Source organism: Artemia sp. Qi Xiang Cuo, chromosome 13, assembly GCF_049724085.1.
Source record: "Artemia sp. Qi Xiang Cuo chromosome 13, ASM4972408v1, whole genome shotgun sequence".
Classification (NCBI taxonomy): Eukaryota; Metazoa; Arthropoda; class Branchiopoda; order Anostraca; family Artemiidae; genus Artemia; species Artemia sp. Qi Xiang Cuo.
The window spans coordinates 40,864,954-40,882,962 of record NC_142806.1 but is presented as its reverse complement, the minus strand read 5'-3'; the positions used below and the strand labels follow the sequence as shown (position 1 = coordinate 40,882,962).

Sequence of the window (18,009 nt, the reverse complement as noted above, 5' to 3'; positions counted from 1 at the left end):
AGAGCTTTTATTCAGAGCTGGCCTTTTAATTTAACTTGGGCATTGGACCAATGGTGCCATTGTTGCTCGAGTCGACCATTAGGTAAGGGTGTCTATATCGCTTTCGTCAATCCAATTCGTTTTAGGGTTAATCTGACTGGTACTTGTGAATGAATGTTTTCAAAGTAAACCCGTTTCATCAATAAGAAAAAAACGGGTTGGACGCATATGTCCCTTTCCCTTCGGACGACAAAACCATGCAAGTGCTGTATCAAGTATAACTCACGACAATCTTGTTAATTTTTGTCAACTTTTCAACTTTTTGGCATCCCTGCTTTCAATAAAAAAAAAAATCAAGGTACTATCACTTAAATATAATAACTCCCAACGCCCCCCCCCCCCTCTAGGTACTATCTTGATAGGATACCGTCTCTGCTTTAAATTTAAAAAAAAATAATTAACTTGTTGGCAGCTCTGCTTTCAAAAAATCGAGGTATTATCATTTAAATATGATAGCTCACTAGCACCCTCCCCTGGATACCACCTTGATAGGATACCGTCTCTGCTGTAAATGAAAAAAAAAAATAACTTTTTGGGATCCCTGCTTTCAATAAAAAAAATTCGCGATATTATCATTTAAATGTAACTTCCCTACCCCCCCCCCCCCCCTCTGGATACCACCTTGATAGGATACCGTCTCAGCTTTCATTAGAAAAATCATTTACTTAATAATTAACTAGGTCACTGTATGGTTCAAACAAACACGCAAAATAACGTTAAACAGCTTAGTGTTCCTTGAAAAAAATTGAAGGTATGAGTAAAGGGGTACAAGAAACAACAAAAATGTCGAAATTATTTAGATATACCTCAAATTACTGAAAAACTGAGTCAGAGATTCGCCGTGGCATTCAATAAAATCCAAAGAATCTAATGGAAAGGGAGCACAAACAAAATCCAATTTAGGCGTGTAGTCTATGAGAATTCGCAAAATACCCAAGACAATGAAAAAGTCCTAATGGGGGGCCCTGGGTCTATCAAAATATTTCAATGGGTTCTCAGGGAATTTGATATCATTTTCTTCTGCCTCCTCTTTAAATGAAAAAAATAATTATCTTTTCGGCATCCCTGCTTTCAATAAAAAAAAATGAGGTATTATCATTTAAAAAATTATAGCCCCCTATCCCCCCTATAGGCAATAATTTACAATTTATTTATGAAGCATATTTTTGGGTAACTTCCTGTTCAATCTTTAATTCCCCAACCTTGTACATCACTTATTCTATAGCTAATTTTTTTCTCAATCGAAGGGTTTTTTTTGGGGGGGGGGGGTAAAAATTTTTAATAAAGAAGATTGTTTCCTCTATCAGGGTTCAAAAATTAAGTATTGAACATTAATAAAGCCTCATCTAAAAACAGCAAAAAAAAAATCTGCAAATTTATAATTAAGCTGTAAAAACAATCTGTCGGCTGTCAATTTCAAAATTCAACTGAAGGCCGAAGCTGTGTAATTGTGAATGCGTTCAATAATTCTGTTCCATTTGAAAATAAAATTCTTGACTACAAATAATGTAAGAAATAGCGATTAGGAAACTGCATTCGAAATGGTTTAAACTCATTTCATAAAGACGATTCTTTTTTTGTCAACATATGAAGAACTGTGCAATTGCAATATTTGCAATTGCATATTGCATCTGTCTGGTTTTTATGCAAAATAACAAAAGAGACGAAAATTAATGAACAAGAGAGTAGTGAAGAATTATGGTATGCAAAGTAATATTTGGCAGGGAAAGTCACTGGTGATAAATCGCTAGGGGTGGCGCAGTGATTGGGTGATTTTCGGGGATTCGGGGAACCAAATTTTTTTCGGGGTGACGCATAGTTTTTTGGAAAAATACCCGAAAATTCGGGGATAATGCACGCCCTGCTTGATTTCTAATCAGGCAAATGGAAATACTAACCACACGAGAAGAAAAAGCTCCGACTTTGCGGTTGACTCAATAAAGAATTGCCGCAAAACTAATTTGAAGTCGACCGAACGCCGCCACCTCTGCCGCGGCGTGTCGCGCCTGCGACACGCCGGCGGCGGTATGACACGTCGGCGGCGTTCGACCGGGCCTCTCGTCGGCAGCGTTCGGTCGATCCGTCGGCGCGGCGCCGGGGTCTAGACTAATTCCAATAAAGAATATTTGTCCATCCACCCTAATCTAGAAAGAACTTGGCCTGCGATGGTCCAAGCCAAGGCCGTATCTAGGATTTTGTTTGGCTATGGCCCAATCACTTCCACAGCTTGTTGACATGTTGGCTTGCTGGTAATCTATTCAGATAAAGTTTTGGCCGTGGTTCATGAAACAAGCAGTCGAATTGCCTCAAGTAGAGAGGTTGCACTTTTAGAAATTCTATAACTAGCGTCTTAAGTAGGCAGAAGATAGATGGCAGATCATACTCCTAGCTCTCAACCTCAATTCGATCAATATATATATATATATATATATATATATATATATATATATATATATATATATATATATATATATATATATATATAGTACCGCAAGCCGCCTGGTCCCGGCACTCGGCACCTAGCAGGGCTCTATATATGCAGTCTCACTGTCACTTGTCTTCTAAACGCAGACAATTTGAGTCTTCTCTTAATGTCATGACGTCCAAATGGACCTTAAATTAGAAGTGGTCCCTTCGTAAAATTACATTTTTCTTTTATTGGACCTTTAACTTTTCCTTCGGCTTGTCTTTTGTCATTATGAAAGACATATCGCCGAACCTTTGTTTCTTTTAATTATTCAGGTGGTGGGACAAAAACTTCTTCTTCTGCCTTGGCTTGTATTTTGTCATTATGAAAGACATATTACCGAACCTTTGTTTCTTTTAATTGTTTAGGTGGTGGGACAAACACTTATTTTTCTTCCAACGATTTATCTAGTGCATATTTTTGAATTTCAAAGGTATGGTAGCCATTGATGACCTTATTCATGTTAAAATCCAATACCCAATCATCATCGCTATCATTTTCAATTTGTTTGGTTTGTTTTACCTCGGTTTATCTTTCGTCATTATGAAATACATCTTGCCGATCCTTTGTTTTTTTAACAAAGGTATGGTAGGAATTGGTGACCTTATCCGTGTCAAAATCCCAAACCCAATCATCATTACTATCATTTCCAATTTTGACACGTTTTGATTCTCGCTGTCCAGGTTGATTTTCATTCATTCGCTCACATGGTTGGTGTCACATATCTTCTATACGCGCGGGTCTTTGCTCTTCATTTTATTTTTGACTTGCTCACATGCTCGGTGTCACAAGTCTTCTAACCGCGTGTGTCCTTGCTCTTCATTTTCATTTTTGACAATCCATCGCTGGTCTTATAACCGCGTGTGTATTTGTGTTTCAGTTTAAATTTTGTCGTGATCACATGCTTGGTATTGCATTTCTTCTAACTGTATGTGTCTTTACTCTTCATTTTTATTTTTGAAACGCCGCTGCTTTTCTTCAAACCGTGTGTGTATTGGCTCTTCATTTCCATTTTTGACTCACTGACTTGATCGGTGTCATATGTCTTCTAACCGCGTGTGTCTTTCCTCTTCCTTTTTCGCTTTTGAACGTTCTAATTGTCGTTTTCACATATCTTCAAACCGCCAATTTGCTCTTCATTTTCATTTTTGACACGTTTTTGGATTTCGATTACTTCAGACAATTTAGCAATGGCCTTTGCTTTAGCTGTTCGTATCGGTGCTGTCGCAATTGATGGTCTAGGTTGTAGAATTTCATATCTTATCACGTTTGATAGTTCAGGTGTTGGTTCCAAAGGATCCTCATTTATAGTAACTGCAACTGCAAATTTTCTGTTTTTTGGGCCTTCCAACAGACATTATATTATATAAATAACTGTTGTGTTGGAAACTCAACAATCTTATTTATGTTATGCCTGACATCATATAAGAAAATGCTTATATGATGCCAAATATCGTCGCAGTTTTAGCTAAAGGTCGTAACTGACATTTTCCTCGAATCCCGTTTTACTGCATATCCTTGTTCCTTCTGAGTACCTCTATGACACCTATACTTATCATGGACCTATCTACAGCACTTCTTTTTTTTATTTAATCTCTGAACGTTTTTGAGTTAATGCAGCTTTTATTTTGGCTCACCGTACATGAATAATCAAAACGAAATTTGTATATTAATTTTACCTTTTTTTGTCTAAATGGCTTTCTCAAAATTTTGTTCTGACGTAAATCACAAATTAACTTACGTAACGAACTTCTATATTTGTATATTTTTATTACGTATATTAGGGGGTTCGCCCCCTAGTCAATACCTCGGTCTTTACACTAAATTCAAATCTTGTTCCAATTCTTTAAGAATGACCCGTTAATCACAAAGGCCGTTAATTAGAATGAACAGCTCTGATGAAAGTACAAAAAAGACTTTAGCGTAAAGTGCGAGGTAATGAGTAGGGGGCAAGCCCAGTCATATACGTATTAATTTCTCTTCGTTTTTATTTTGAAAAAGGGTTTGGCAGGTAATACAACTACAACTTCTTGTTGGTAAAAGTGATCTTTGGTAAGACTCCATTAATATTCAATGATCTTAGGGTGTGTGTTGACATCAACCATTGGGTTGGTTCAACCAAGAGTTCAAACAGTCACAAGTTTCCTGCCAAAAAGGGAATTCTCGCAGATTCCTGCCACAGGTTGAGCTGAACTAATCAAATAGGTTGACGCCAAATGCATCCTAGATGTCACAAAGGTAAGTACGGGTTCTGGCGAGAATGAGACCAAGTAGCCTACTGGGAAATATTGTAGGGTTATATGGGCATTTTTGCTCAAAAATTGGGGATGGAGGAGGGGCCCAAAATGTTCAAAATGTTACAAACGAGCTATTTACAATGGCTGGGGGCGGTATGTTTTTTTTTTGGATACGCTGGGTCTGAATATGAAGTTCATTTTGATGCTAAGTAGTCCAGTAGTCCAAAATCCAGCCGGAATCTGGAAATATGTTTTTCAAATAGTTTATTCTTACTTACAAAAGCGACTAGATGCAGTAATTTCCTTTAAAATGAGCCCTGTTTTATCTGCAACAGGAATAATCCAGGGTTCCATCTTTCTCCGATTTCTCTATGGTTCCATAATAGTCATAAACAGAATAATCATAAACAGAATAATTCATCTAGACTATCGGTGACCGGCAGTTCGGTGCATCAGAGACTTCCTTTCAAACTTAAACGATGCAGGTTCGAATCACTGCATCTAAAAAATAGTTTGTTCCTGCAATTAGAATACTGCTTGTTGATAAAGCTTGCAAATCCTCGAATTTTGAGATAAACGCTTGGTGCCGGAGGTGCGTGCCCAGCAACCAAGCGCGTGCCTCATCTATAATTGGGCGAGTTCGTTTTTTACTAGTTTGCAGCTATCGCTGCAACCGTGATCTTGTACACGAAAATACAGTCCGTTTTTTTTTGTAAAAATTGATTTTGTTTTTCAAATAGTTTATTCTTACTTACAAAAGCGACTAGATGCAGTAATTTCCATTAAAATGAGTCCTGTTTTATCTGCAACGGGAATAATCCAGGGTTCCATCTTTTTCCGATTTCTCTATGGCTCCATAATAATCACAAACAGAATAATTCATCTAGACTATCGGTCAGCAGCAGTATGGTGGCTCAGAGACTATCTTTCAAATTTAAAAGATTCAGGTCCGAATCACTCTAATTATAATACTACATGTTGATAAAGCTTGCAAATCCTCGAATTTTGAGATTAGCGCTTGGTGCCAGAGGCGCCTGCCCAGCAACGAAGCGCGTCCTTAATTTATAATTGCCAGGTGGCGGATAGGGGAAGTTCCAGCGCGGTTTGCGTGGATTAGGTGTAACAAAAAATAATATCAGATTAGGTTTGGGTAAAAGTCAGGTAGTAGTAGTGGTAACAATAGGAGGAAGAGTCAGAGACTTCCTTTCAAATACAAAAGATGCAGGTTCGACTCAATGCATGGTAACGTACAATAGTAAATTAACACGGCAAACTAAGCAAACAAATAAAAAGGCCTAACGCAAAAGCGCGCAGGATACCTTCGAATATCCGAAGGCGTGGACCAGGGCGTGGATTAGGAGTAACAACAAAAATATCAGATTAGGTTTAGTAGTGGTGAGGAATAATAGTAATAGGTTAGGTTTGGGGAATATAGTCAGTAGTAGTGGTAGTTGGAGGAGGAATAAAAATAGCAGTAGTAGTATAACTAAATTGTGGTCAGGTTAGGTTAGGCCAACTGTGGTCAAGTACTTTCAGTAGTAACAATAGTTTGGCATGGTAAGCAGATAAATCATTTTTTTCTTCCACTTCTAGTGGCGTTTAATGGCTAATTAAAAAAATTGCTAAATTTAGTCCCTTCTGAAATTAACAAGACATAATATTCCCAATGAACTTTTGCACTCAACATGTCCTAATGGTTTATACGTCTGCAGAAAGACGTATGTAAATAAAAATCGCTAACTCGCTTTTTTTTCCTAGTTTGTCTGGTTATGTGGCTAGCGTTGGTTAAGCAGATAATTAAATAAGCAACCACAAAATTATCCATAAACAGAGCAAAATTAACTCAAGCCAGAACCTTCAAAAATTATCTAGACGTGATTAATATTCACTAACGGTTTTCTTACTGTCAAACTTTATTTTAATAGTTTTTTTTGGGCCTGGCAAAAAAAAGTAAAGATAAATTGTGGCTAGTTAAGTAGGGTAGTTCAAAATAAGGCTGTGTCCTTCATTATGGCTTTTTCAGGCAAAGTCGACCGTACTTTTTACTTTTTCAGGCAGCCTCAGTTTCCATTAGGGTTTGCCCCGCCACCTTCACGCATCGGCCCGATATGGTAGTATATCCGTGAACGGTGCACCTCTTACGAGGGGAAACTTAGTTTGATTAACCTGGCTTGGCCCTTGTTTTTACAACAGACGTAACTGCGGTACTATCCTTAATATCTTAAAAACTACTTTTCTACTTAGGGAGGAGAGCTTTGCTAGGGGCAAACGAGGGTCTTGACCAAATCGAAAAGTCTTGTGTACATGCTCACAGGAAAAGTAAGGTAAAAAAAAAATCGAAACGTGAGTATAATTGATAAAACATTAACAAGAAAGAATACGCTTTTTTGGGTAGATAATTTGACAATTTATAAATTACGCAATTTTTCGATTCTTTATACACACGATTCATCATTTGAAAAGGAAAAAATGTTCCAACCCGTTTGTGTCCCTACAGAGTAAGGGTCTAAATGTGGAACTTCGGTGAATTTTGAGGACTATCTGGACTGAATCAAAAAATAGTATGTGCATCCACGTTATATGGAAGGAGGAGTAATAATAGAAAAAATAATAATTAAAGAAAAAACGTTTTAGATAAAATATTAACAATAAAAAATCTATTTATTTTTGTCCAAATTGTTTGGCAATTTGAAAATTGTGCCATTTTCAATTCTTTACACATAGGACTTATCATTGAGAAAGGGAAGGGGGTGGAATGTTTAAACACGGTTGTGTCCTGATTCTTTGATTTTGAAGAATATTCTATACCTCCCCTGCAGGGCCGTGTCCAGAATTTTTTTGCAGGGGAGGTACAAAAAAAAGTTTGAAAAAACGCATCGGTAATTTGTTTAAATGCATTGCATTACGTTTTAACGAGTCGGAGAAAAAATTTACTGGCCAGCGTTTCACCCCGGAAAATACCCCCCCCCCGTGGAAAAAAGGCTTTCAAAATTTGAGAAATTTATTTTAGTTTAATTTTTTTGATTTCCGTAGGGGGAAGGAGTTTTGGTACTTTTGTATTATGGGCAACTCACTCAAGTTTACGCTGTGTATAACTCGTTTGTGCAAAATTTGAGAACAAACCGGTTTCTTCATTAGCTTTTTTCAGCTTAGCACGAGACAAGACAAAGACAAGTGATAGCATATGAGGGTGGTGGTAAAGTATTTGGACAGTTTGAAGTCAGAAAACAATTCCTTCTAGGTATGGCCACTAAAAAATTACAGAAGAATAGCAAGGTATTTGGAAATTTTGTTAACTAAAAAAAAAAAAAAAAAAAAAAAAAAAAAAAAAAAAAAAACCACACAGTATAAAGTAAATGTAATGTTTCATTTAAGTGTTTTTTCTAAGTGTTAAATGTTTTTTTTTCCAATGACCGTTTTACATAGTATTAAGTACTATTATTAGGTTAATGTAGTGTTTAATTTCCGTGTTTTATGATGATCGCTGATCAAAGTTTATGTTATTTGTGCCTTTCATTTATGTTATTTTACTATGTTCATGGCCGTATATTTGGCTTTAAAGGCACCTCTCTATCTATCTATCCATCAAATACGCAGAATAATTGTACAAAACACATTTTGCATGCAGACCCGCAATACATTTCCCCCCCCCCTAATATACAAATCTATAGCATCATAATATACAAATCTATAGAACAAAGCACTTTTGATTATTAAAAAAGGTACTAGCCCTTTGAATTTCTAATCGAAAGAGTCCTTTTTCAAGTTTATACGCAAAATCTTTCAACGGAACCATAATGTGCCCCCAGTACATAGTATAAAACCTTAGCTCTGAAGACTTTGGGAGGAGTTTCCTGCTAAAAGAAAGAGTTTCCCGAACTTTGAACTGCGTGGACCAAAATGGTTATCTGAAAATTTTTATTGGATGTGTTTGGGGAAATGGTGGGCGTGGAAGTGGTGTTAGTTGCTTTTAAGATAAGATAAGGGTTTATTCCAAAAACAACACAACACAAAAAAAACAAATGACCTTCCATAAGCTAACGCTTGTTCGGAAGTATTTACCCTCTTAAAATTAACAATTATAATAACATAATAAAGAGAAAGAAGAGAAAAAAAGAGAAAAAGAAGAAAGAAAGAAAAAAAGAAGAAAGAATGAAAATCCTACACTCACTCGGCTCCTGGTCACAATAACAGAAAATCAATACTTCACATACTCCAAAACTTCCCGCCGCCATCCCATAAATAATAAATAAAAAAAATAAAAATATATAGGAAAAACGGGAAAAACGGGTTCCGGGCAAACCTGAGAGTGACTCAACTATACCACCCTTTAAACAAATTCATACAAATTCATACCTCTGGAGACAAAGGGACAAAGGGTTTCCAATCACTTTCGACTATTAAAAAGGGCACTAGCCATTTCAATTTCCAATCGAATGAGCCCTTTTTGAAGTTTTTACGACAACGCGTTATATAAAAACCTTATATGGGTTTCATCCTCAAAGACCTAATTTCCAGAACTTAAAACTACGTTGAATAAAATGGCTATCTCAAAGTTTTGATTAGATGTGTTTGGGGAATAGGTGGGCGTGAGAGGCGTGTTGGCTGCCCTTTAGTCTCTCTTGACTATTTAAAAGACAAGTAGAACTTTCAATTTTCGATCGAATGAGCTTTTTATGAAGTATCTACCGCAACGTCTTCTATAAAAAACCTTACATGCCCCCCAGGGCATAACTTATAATCCTTGTCCTAAGGGCTATGGGTGAGTGTCTTCCTCAAAAACATAATTTCTATCTGGAAATCAACTACGCTGAACAAAATGGCTATCTCAAAATATTGATTGGATGTGTTTCGGGAAATGGTGGGCGTAAAAGGGGTGTTAGTCACCTTCCAATTACTTTCCACTATTAAAAAGGGCACAAGCCACTCCAATTTCCAACCGAATGAGCGCTTTTCGAAGTTTCTACAACTTCTTTGATACGAAGTGCCCTGCTCTAAATGAAAAAATTTATAAATAATACATTGTGCCAACACCGTTCCTATTTGCCCCGAAGGCATAACTTAAAACCTTTGCCCTGAGGGTTGTGGGGGAGTGTCCTCCTCTTTACTTAGTCCCAGTTTCTTTTCTCGTTCTCGAGTGTCCCCGTTCTTTACTTAGGCAGCGCGATCGCGCTGCCTATGATTTATGCAACAACTTTCAATATAAACCTTATATGCACCCAGGGCATAACTTACAACCATTGCACTGAGGGCGCTTAGGGGGTTATCATCCTAAAAGACCTAATTTCCAGAATGTTCAACTTCGATGAACAAAATGGATATCTCAAAATTTTGATTGGATGTGTTTTGGAAAATGGTGGGCGTGAGAGGGGCATTAGTCGCTATCCAATCACTTTCAAATATTAAAAAAGGCTCTAGCCCTTTCAATTTCCAATTGAATGAGCCCTTTTGAAGTTTCTACGACAAACCTTTCAATAAAAAACTTTATATACCCCAGGCCATAACTTACAACCCTTGCACTGAGGGCTCTGAGGGGGTTATGATTCTAAAAGACCTAATTTCACAAATTTTCAACTACGTTGAACAAAATGGATATCAGAAATTTTAATTCGATGTGTTTGGGAAAATGGTGGACGTGAGAGGGGCGTTAGTCGCTATCCAATCACTTTTAACTATTAAAAAAGGCATTAGCCCTTTCAATTTCCAATTGAATGAGCCCTTTTGAAGTTTCTACAACAGCGCTTTCAATAAAAACTTTATATGCCCCCAGGATATAACCTACAACCCTTTACCTAGGGTTTGTAGGGGGAGGAGTTTCTCTCCATAAAAATATACTGTACAAATCTTTCAATTACATTGAACAAGAATATAATTTCAAAAAGTTTATCGGATGATTGTTTGGAAAAGGTGTTTGTCAGAGGGGGTTATTTACCCTCCAATCACTTTCAACTATTAAAAAGGGCACTAGCCCTTTGAATTTCAAATCGAATGAGCCCTTTTTCAAGTTTCTAAGACAAAGATTTCAATAAAAACCTTATATGCCCCCAGGGCATAGCGTATAACCCTTGCCCTAAGGGCTGTGGGGTAGTGTCCTCCTAAAAAACATATTTTATATGTGGAAATCAACTAAGCTGAACAAAATGGCTATATCAAAATTTTGATTGAATGTGTTTGGGGTAATGATGGGTGTGGGGGGGGGGGCCTAGTTACTCTCCAATCACTTTCTACGACAACGTCTTCAATAAAAAGCTTATATGCCCCCAGGGCATAACTTAAAACACTTGCCCTGAGGGTTGTGGGGAAGTGTCCTCCTCAAAAACATATTGTCTATCTGGAAATCAACTACGCTGAAGAAAATGGCTATCTCAAAATTTTGATTGGATGTGTTTGGGGGAATGATGGGCGTGGGGGGGGGGGCTAGTTGCCCTCCAATCACTTTCGAGTATTAAAAAGGGCACTAGCCACTCCAATTTCCAATCGAATGAGCTCCTTCGACAACTACTTCGATACGAAGTGCCCGGCTATGGAAAAAAATATAATACATTGTGCCAAAATCGTTCTTATACGCCCTCAGGGCATAACTTAAAACCCTTACCCCGAGGGTTGTGGGGCAGTGTCCTCCTCAAAAACATATTTTCTATTTGGATTTCAACTACGCTGAACAAAATGGCTATCTCAAAATTTTTATTGGATGTGTTTGCGGGAATGATGGGCGTGGGGGGAGTTGCCCTATAATCACTTTCGACTATTACAAAGGGCACCAGCCACTCCAATTTCCAATCGAAAGAGCCCATTTCGAAGTTTCTACGACAACTCCTTCGATACGAAGTGCCCGGATATGGAGAAAAAAATAAATAAAAAAATAATACATTGTGGCAACATCGTTCTTTACTCAGGCAGCGCTAGCGCGCTGCCTATGATAATTTTGATGGTCTTTGTCTTAAGGAGCACAGGAAAGGCAATGGGAGACCACAGGATCAAAGGGGGAAGAAAAAATCTCTCCTGGACTTAGATTATGCTGATGATTTAAGCATCCTAGACGAATGTGTGAACAAAATAAAGGAACTTTTAGAGGTTTTTGCGAGTATATGGTGCTAGAATAGGTTCGAACATCAATGTTAAGAATAAATGAAGATGATAAGGTGAAGTTGGGCAACGAAAAGATTATTAGTGAAGTTGATGGGAGCAGTAAAGATATTGAAAATAGAATAGCCAAGGCTCAGGTGTTTTTCAGAGTTAAACAAAGCTTGGAAGAATAGGAAGATAAGTCTGCAAACCAAAACTAGAATATTGGAAGTTACCGAGATGACAGTGGTCAAATATGGCTCTGAAGCATAGGAGCCCCGGAAAACAGATGAAGATTTGCTAGATGTTTTCCAGAGAAATTGCCTACGGATCGTTTTGGGTACCCGCCTGACTCACTGTATTTCAAACAGTAGGCTGTACGATAATGCGGTTCAGTTCTGCTTCTTAAGGCTGTAATGAAAGGAAGATTGTGATGGCTAGGGCACGTTCTGTGGTTGAAGGATGCCAGATTGCCGAAGATTGTCCTTTTCACCCATCCGTCTAGGGCTAAACGGAAAGCATGTCGTCCGCGGTTGGGATGGGAATATGTCATAAAGAAAGATGTTAATGAAATGGGAACATCCTGGGAGGGTAGAAAGAGGGAGGCTTTGAATAGATTGGGATGAAGGAGGAGCGCGTGTGGCTGAGTTGGCCTCAGGCGGCATGGTGCTGCGTTGGGTTATTAGCAGTAGTAATAGTAGATGGCAAGTTTGGCCCTCTAGGGGGAAATCATAGTTTGGTGCCTAAAATTGGCAGAAAAGGCCATTTTCACATTGCAAAATCTTTTTAATCACCGAAAAAAGGCACTAAAAAATATAATTTTTGTTTAAATGAGCCCTCTCCTGATTTTCACCTTACCTTTTGGTTGAACAGTTGCAACACCAGTTGCCGATTTTCCATATGGGTTCCATACCAGTCCTGTTGTATGATACTGTTTCACAGAAGCTTGGAGGTCGTTCAAAGTTTGAAGCCAGGCTTTGACCCAATCAACATGTGTTTTGTCCCTAAGATATCAGCAAAAATAACAAAGAAAAGGGGAAAACATGACACTGAAAACAAGTGTAAACAATTTTTCTGTAAAAAAAAAGTAAACTTTTTTCCCTATGCATGTCTTGGGAATATGAAGATTATTTTTCATTTTACTTTGAATTGTAAGAAAAATAAGATTAATTATGCACGAAAATGCTGAAGAAAAATAAGGCAAGGACATTTCGAAATTTCAATAGTTTATTTCCTAGCTGTACACAAATGTGATTCTGCCCCCTGAAAAGCCTACGAGAACCTATCCTATCTGTAAAAACTATAATAAAAGATAGTAAAACAAAACATAAAACAAAATATGTACCGTATATCAAACCTAACAAATGCAAACCTTTAAGCATCAGGTTCCTTCCGGAATATTTTCAGCTGTAAGATGCTTAGATTAGTCTAAAAATTACATAAGATAGCATTAAAAAATAATTCTGAAAAATGAATTAATTTAAAACTGAAAAAAACACTTAAGAATATGATTTTTACATGAATAAAATTTAAGCGGCAATCCTCCTTGCAACTAATCTGATAAGCAGTAAGCTATGGAATAAGCAGCACGCCATGAGACATGGAAATTTTAAGTTCCTTCAAGTAGCACATTCTTTCCTCAAAAAGTGATTTTTCGGTTTTCACTTAGTTATTCATTTTCTAATATTCCCTCTTCTACTGTTTTGTATTATTGTCTCTTCGATTAGCTACTTATTTGTATAAGTTTGATTTTTCCTCATCGTATGATATATTACATCAATCAAATTTACATCCTTTTTCGCTTAGGGAAGGTTTCACTAACTTCAACTCGGTTTAAAATGTTAGAACCTGTTTACCCAAACCACGACAGCCAGCAAGCTAAGGAAAAAATACTCAGTCCATTTTCATTCATATTCTACATACTCTTATGATATCTGTAAGTTCTTAACGTACAGCTGTATATACTACTCAAAGAAGCAGGCGGAAGATCAACTGAACGGACAGCAGAGACTACTAAAGATTAAGCTGGACATATGATAGATAATTAATAAAGATGAGGTTACAAAATGATGGGGACAAAATTTTACAACTGTAATCCTGCACACGTTTCTGACTTATCAACCAACATAACGCCATTGAACGATAGCTACTCTAGCTGCATATACCTTTATGTAATCCCGGATGGGAAGGGGAGCTGTTAAATATATTTTCCAAATATTTGAAAAACCTGGATTTTCACTTAAAATCCATCTTAATAAAAGTTGCAAAAAACAATACATATTCCATAACATTTTGAAAACAAAATTTAAGATGCCTCCTCCCTTTTTCAAACTAAAAATCCCACTACTGCATGTTGTTAATAAAACTACAACCTGTAAAAATGGGTATCAGTAGGATGTATAAAGAAAAAATCACTAACTTTTCTTTCCAATCTTTTAAAACACGGTTGGTATAAAACTGGCCAGCATCACTCATTTCCTTGACATATGGTGCAGGTGCCGGGGACACAGCAACCCATCCCAAGGCCGGAATACCTTCTGATATTGCACTTAAGTGATTAAAAAAGGCTGATTTTCGATTTTTCTCTCTGAAATCTTGGATGGATTGTATCAACTCAGAGACGGGAGATAAAATTTTGACAAGTTCCTCCTGTGATGGCTGCTTTGATTTAGATGCAACGACCAGCACACCTCTTTCGGCGCTAAAAAGGAAAACTTACTAACAGTTTTTTGAATATTAACAGTTTCTAGATATATTTCTAAATGAGAATCTGAAATGCTTAAATATTGGTTCAGATACAAAAGAGTAATCAAGAACAAAAAAAAAATAATTAAAATATGAATGTTGATTCATAGGCAGCGCAATAGCGCAGTCTAAGTAAAGAACGATGTTTAGACCAGGGCACTTCGAATAGAAGCAGATGTCTTAGAAACTTTGAAAAGGGCTCATTCAATTATAAATTCAGACGGCTAGTGCCCTTTTTAATACTGGAAAGTGATTGGAGGACAAATAGCCCTCCCTCGCCACACCTATCATTTCCCCAAACACATCCAATCAAAATTTTGAGATAGCTATTTTGCTCAGCATAGTCGAAAAATCCGGAAGTTATATCTTTGAGGATAACAACCCCCCACAGCCCTCAAGGCAAGGGTTCTAAGTTATGCCCTGGGGGCATATAAGGTCTTATAGAAAGAGTGGTCGTACAAACTTCGGAAGAGGCTCATTGGATTGGTAATCAGGAGTTCCAGTTCAGAAATTCAAATTCTAAGAGTCAAAGTGATAGGAGGGCAACTACCCCCCGACAAACGTCGTATTTTCCCAAAATGCACCCAATAGAAATTTGAAATAGCAATTTTTTTCAAATTAGTCCAAAGATCATATAACAAGGCTTTTAGGCCTGAAACAAACCCCGGGAGCCTAGGGGCAGGGGTTGTAAGTTATGTCCCGGGGGCATTTAACTTTTTATGGAAGGGATGGTTGTTTGAACTTTAGGGGAGGCTCATTCGGTTGAAAATTAGAAGTTGTAGTTCCTTTTAAGTCAAAATTGATGGAGAGCCATTAGCCCCTTCCCCCTCCCAACTACCCCTATTTTCACCAAACGCATGTGATTGAAATTGTAGGATATCCATTTTATTCAAAACAGTCCAAAGAACAAAGAGCAATGGCTACAAGGTTGATACCCCCTTCCCCCCGAGCCCTTAGGGGAAGGGCTGTAAGTTATGCCCTGGGGGCATATAAGTTTTTATAGGAAGGGTAGACGTAAATGCTTTGGAGCGGGCTCATTAGATTGGATCAGAATTTCTGGTGCTATTTTTAAGAGTCAAAGTGATCAGAGGGCAGGTACCCCCCCCCCCCCGTCATGTTTTCCCGAAATACATCCAATAGAAAATTCGAAATCGCAATTAAATTCAAAATAGTCCGAAGATCATATAACAAGGCTTTTGGAGTTGATACAAATTTCCAGAGCCTGGGGGCAAGGGTTGAAATTTATGCCCCGGGGACATCTCATTTTTTATGGAAGGGATGGTTGTAAGAACTTTAGAAGTGGCTCATTTGGTTGAAAACTAGAAGTTTTGATTCCCTTTTAGGAGTCAAAAGTCATTAAGGACAACTAGCCACTCTTTCCCCAACTGCCCCTCTTTTCACCAAACGCATCTGATTGAAATTTTGAGATAACAATTTTGTTCAAAATAGTCCAAATAACATATAACAATGCATCCAGCGTTGACACAACCCCCAGAGTCCGTGAGCAAGGGCTGTAAGTTATGCCATGCGGGCATATAAGGCTTTTATGGAATGGGTGGTCGTACAAATTTCAGATGGGGCTCATTTGAATTGAAATTATAGCAACCATCTTAAGAGTCAAAGTGATTTGAGAGCAACAAGCCACCCCCCCCCCATACACATGCCAATCATTTCCCGAAACAAACATCCAAACAAAGTTTTTAGGCATCTATTTTTTCCAGCATTGTTGAAAGTATCAGTAATTAAACGTTTGGGGATGCCCCCCCCCAAGGCTTCAGGACAAGGGCTATAAGTTAGGCAATTTGTTCATTGTTTACATATAGTCTATGTTATTGAGAAAAGGTATGCAGGTTTGACTTCTACTTTCACAAATGCAAAGGGCATTAATGCAAGTCTTTCAGGGAATGTTGAAAGAAATGTTGAACTAAATCAAAACATGTTATCGCGGCTATTGCGTGTACAGTAGTCGATTTTTACAGAAAATGACTTTTTACAGGAATCTGATGCAGTTTTTCATGCTGCGTCCTCTGATGACAACGAAAAAATGCTGTTTCTCGTACTTAAGTGACAAAATAAGAAGAACATACCTCGTAATATCTCTGATAATTTTAACCCCTAAATATAAGTTGTGTGTTCATAGACGTCATAAGCCCTTAATTTATACATGGTCAGCAGCAGCTGGCGGCAACAATTTATACGTGGTGTGCTTCCGGGTCGAATCTTATCTGTGAGTTTTAATACGAGTTGTGACGGCAATCTTTTCATGTAGTTTTGTCAGCATCATCAATGTTTACAAGAAAAGATAGAGTGATTTTGGAATGAATAAGAGATGATCTTTTTATTATGGACAAAAAATGGTTAAAGATACCCTTAGAAAAAAACAAAAGGTTTGATAATAGATTTACAAGTAAAAGAAATCTCAAACTTATTTGCTGATTTCAGTACAATGTCCAGAAAACTAATGTGGATACTTTCTAATCTTTTTGTCTAAGCAGCCTAGCCCACTAGCTGTTTTCTTGCATGGTACATCAACGCATAAGTTAGGCTCTAAACGTTTGTGTATAAGGTGTAAGTCTGGAATTTGGGCTGTTTAGGAGAGGACATTTTAAGAAAACAATTTTACTTCAGAATATGCAGATAAATTGTAGTTAACACGTTTCAACTAAAGCTCCCCTATACTTTACCCTACACTTTAGATTAAATAATTCCCATGTACTTTGCCATGCGTAACTCTTGTTTCAACCCGTGTGCCCGTAAATGAAATGAACTGTGACAAAATCAAGAACAGAACAAATACACTTGGGAAATACATAATTTCGGCTTTATATTTACACACTAGGGAGGGGGGGGGCAGTAAAGTATAGTGGATCTGCAATCACAACATGCTAATTACAATTATTTTGCATATTATGAAGCAATAATTGTTTTCTTGAAATTGTTTTTGGTATTTGCCCAGAGAACTAACAGGAGAGAAGGAAACACGCTAAGAAACAATTCTTCCTTCATAATATGCAGAATAATTATAGTTAACACATTTTGCATGCAACCTCGCTATACTTTGGTTCCAACCTCTACTTTTAAGGCAATAGTCAGTGTAGGTTGAAGGAGTTCCGATTTTCTCATTGATTAAAATTTGATTAAATCTGCTATAGTTGCATCATAATAAATCTATATTGACTTTTTGGTCAGCCTGTTATGTACTCTAATTCTGCATGAATTTCAAAACTATAATTAACATCACAACAACAGCCTTGAAAAAGAATTTTACCGGAATTCTACTCTTCCATTGAAGAACTTGTGTATCTTAATGAAAGAGACGAAGCTTTTAGAAAACAAGATGACTTTTGTCACGTTGATCTACTTTTAGCAAATGAAGCATCACGAGCTAATTGATCAAAAACTGTACTGAAATAAAAAAAAACCCATGCATTGCGTTTTAAAAGAATCAGAGAGAGC

At 37.4% G+C, this 18,009-nt stretch overlaps 1 protein-coding gene across 4 annotated transcripts in view; it reads right to left on the bottom strand.

Moving 5' to 3' along the window:
• Nucleotides 1-18,009, bottom strand: part of capt (adenylyl cyclase-associated protein 1) — a 76,547-nt gene that overhangs the window by 10,158 nt on the left and 48,380 nt on the right. For all 4 annotated transcript variants that reach the window (XM_089099337.1, XM_089099339.1, XM_089099340.1 and 1 more), the window contains 2 exons: nucleotides 14,228-14,509; nucleotides 12,667-12,812 (listed from right to left, as the gene is read on the bottom strand). In XM_089099337.1, coding sequence (XP_088955463.1) covers nucleotides 12,667-12,812; nucleotides 14,228-14,509 — 428 coding nt within the window. The remainder of the gene's footprint in view (nucleotides 1-12,666; nucleotides 12,813-14,227; nucleotides 14,510-18,009) is intronic.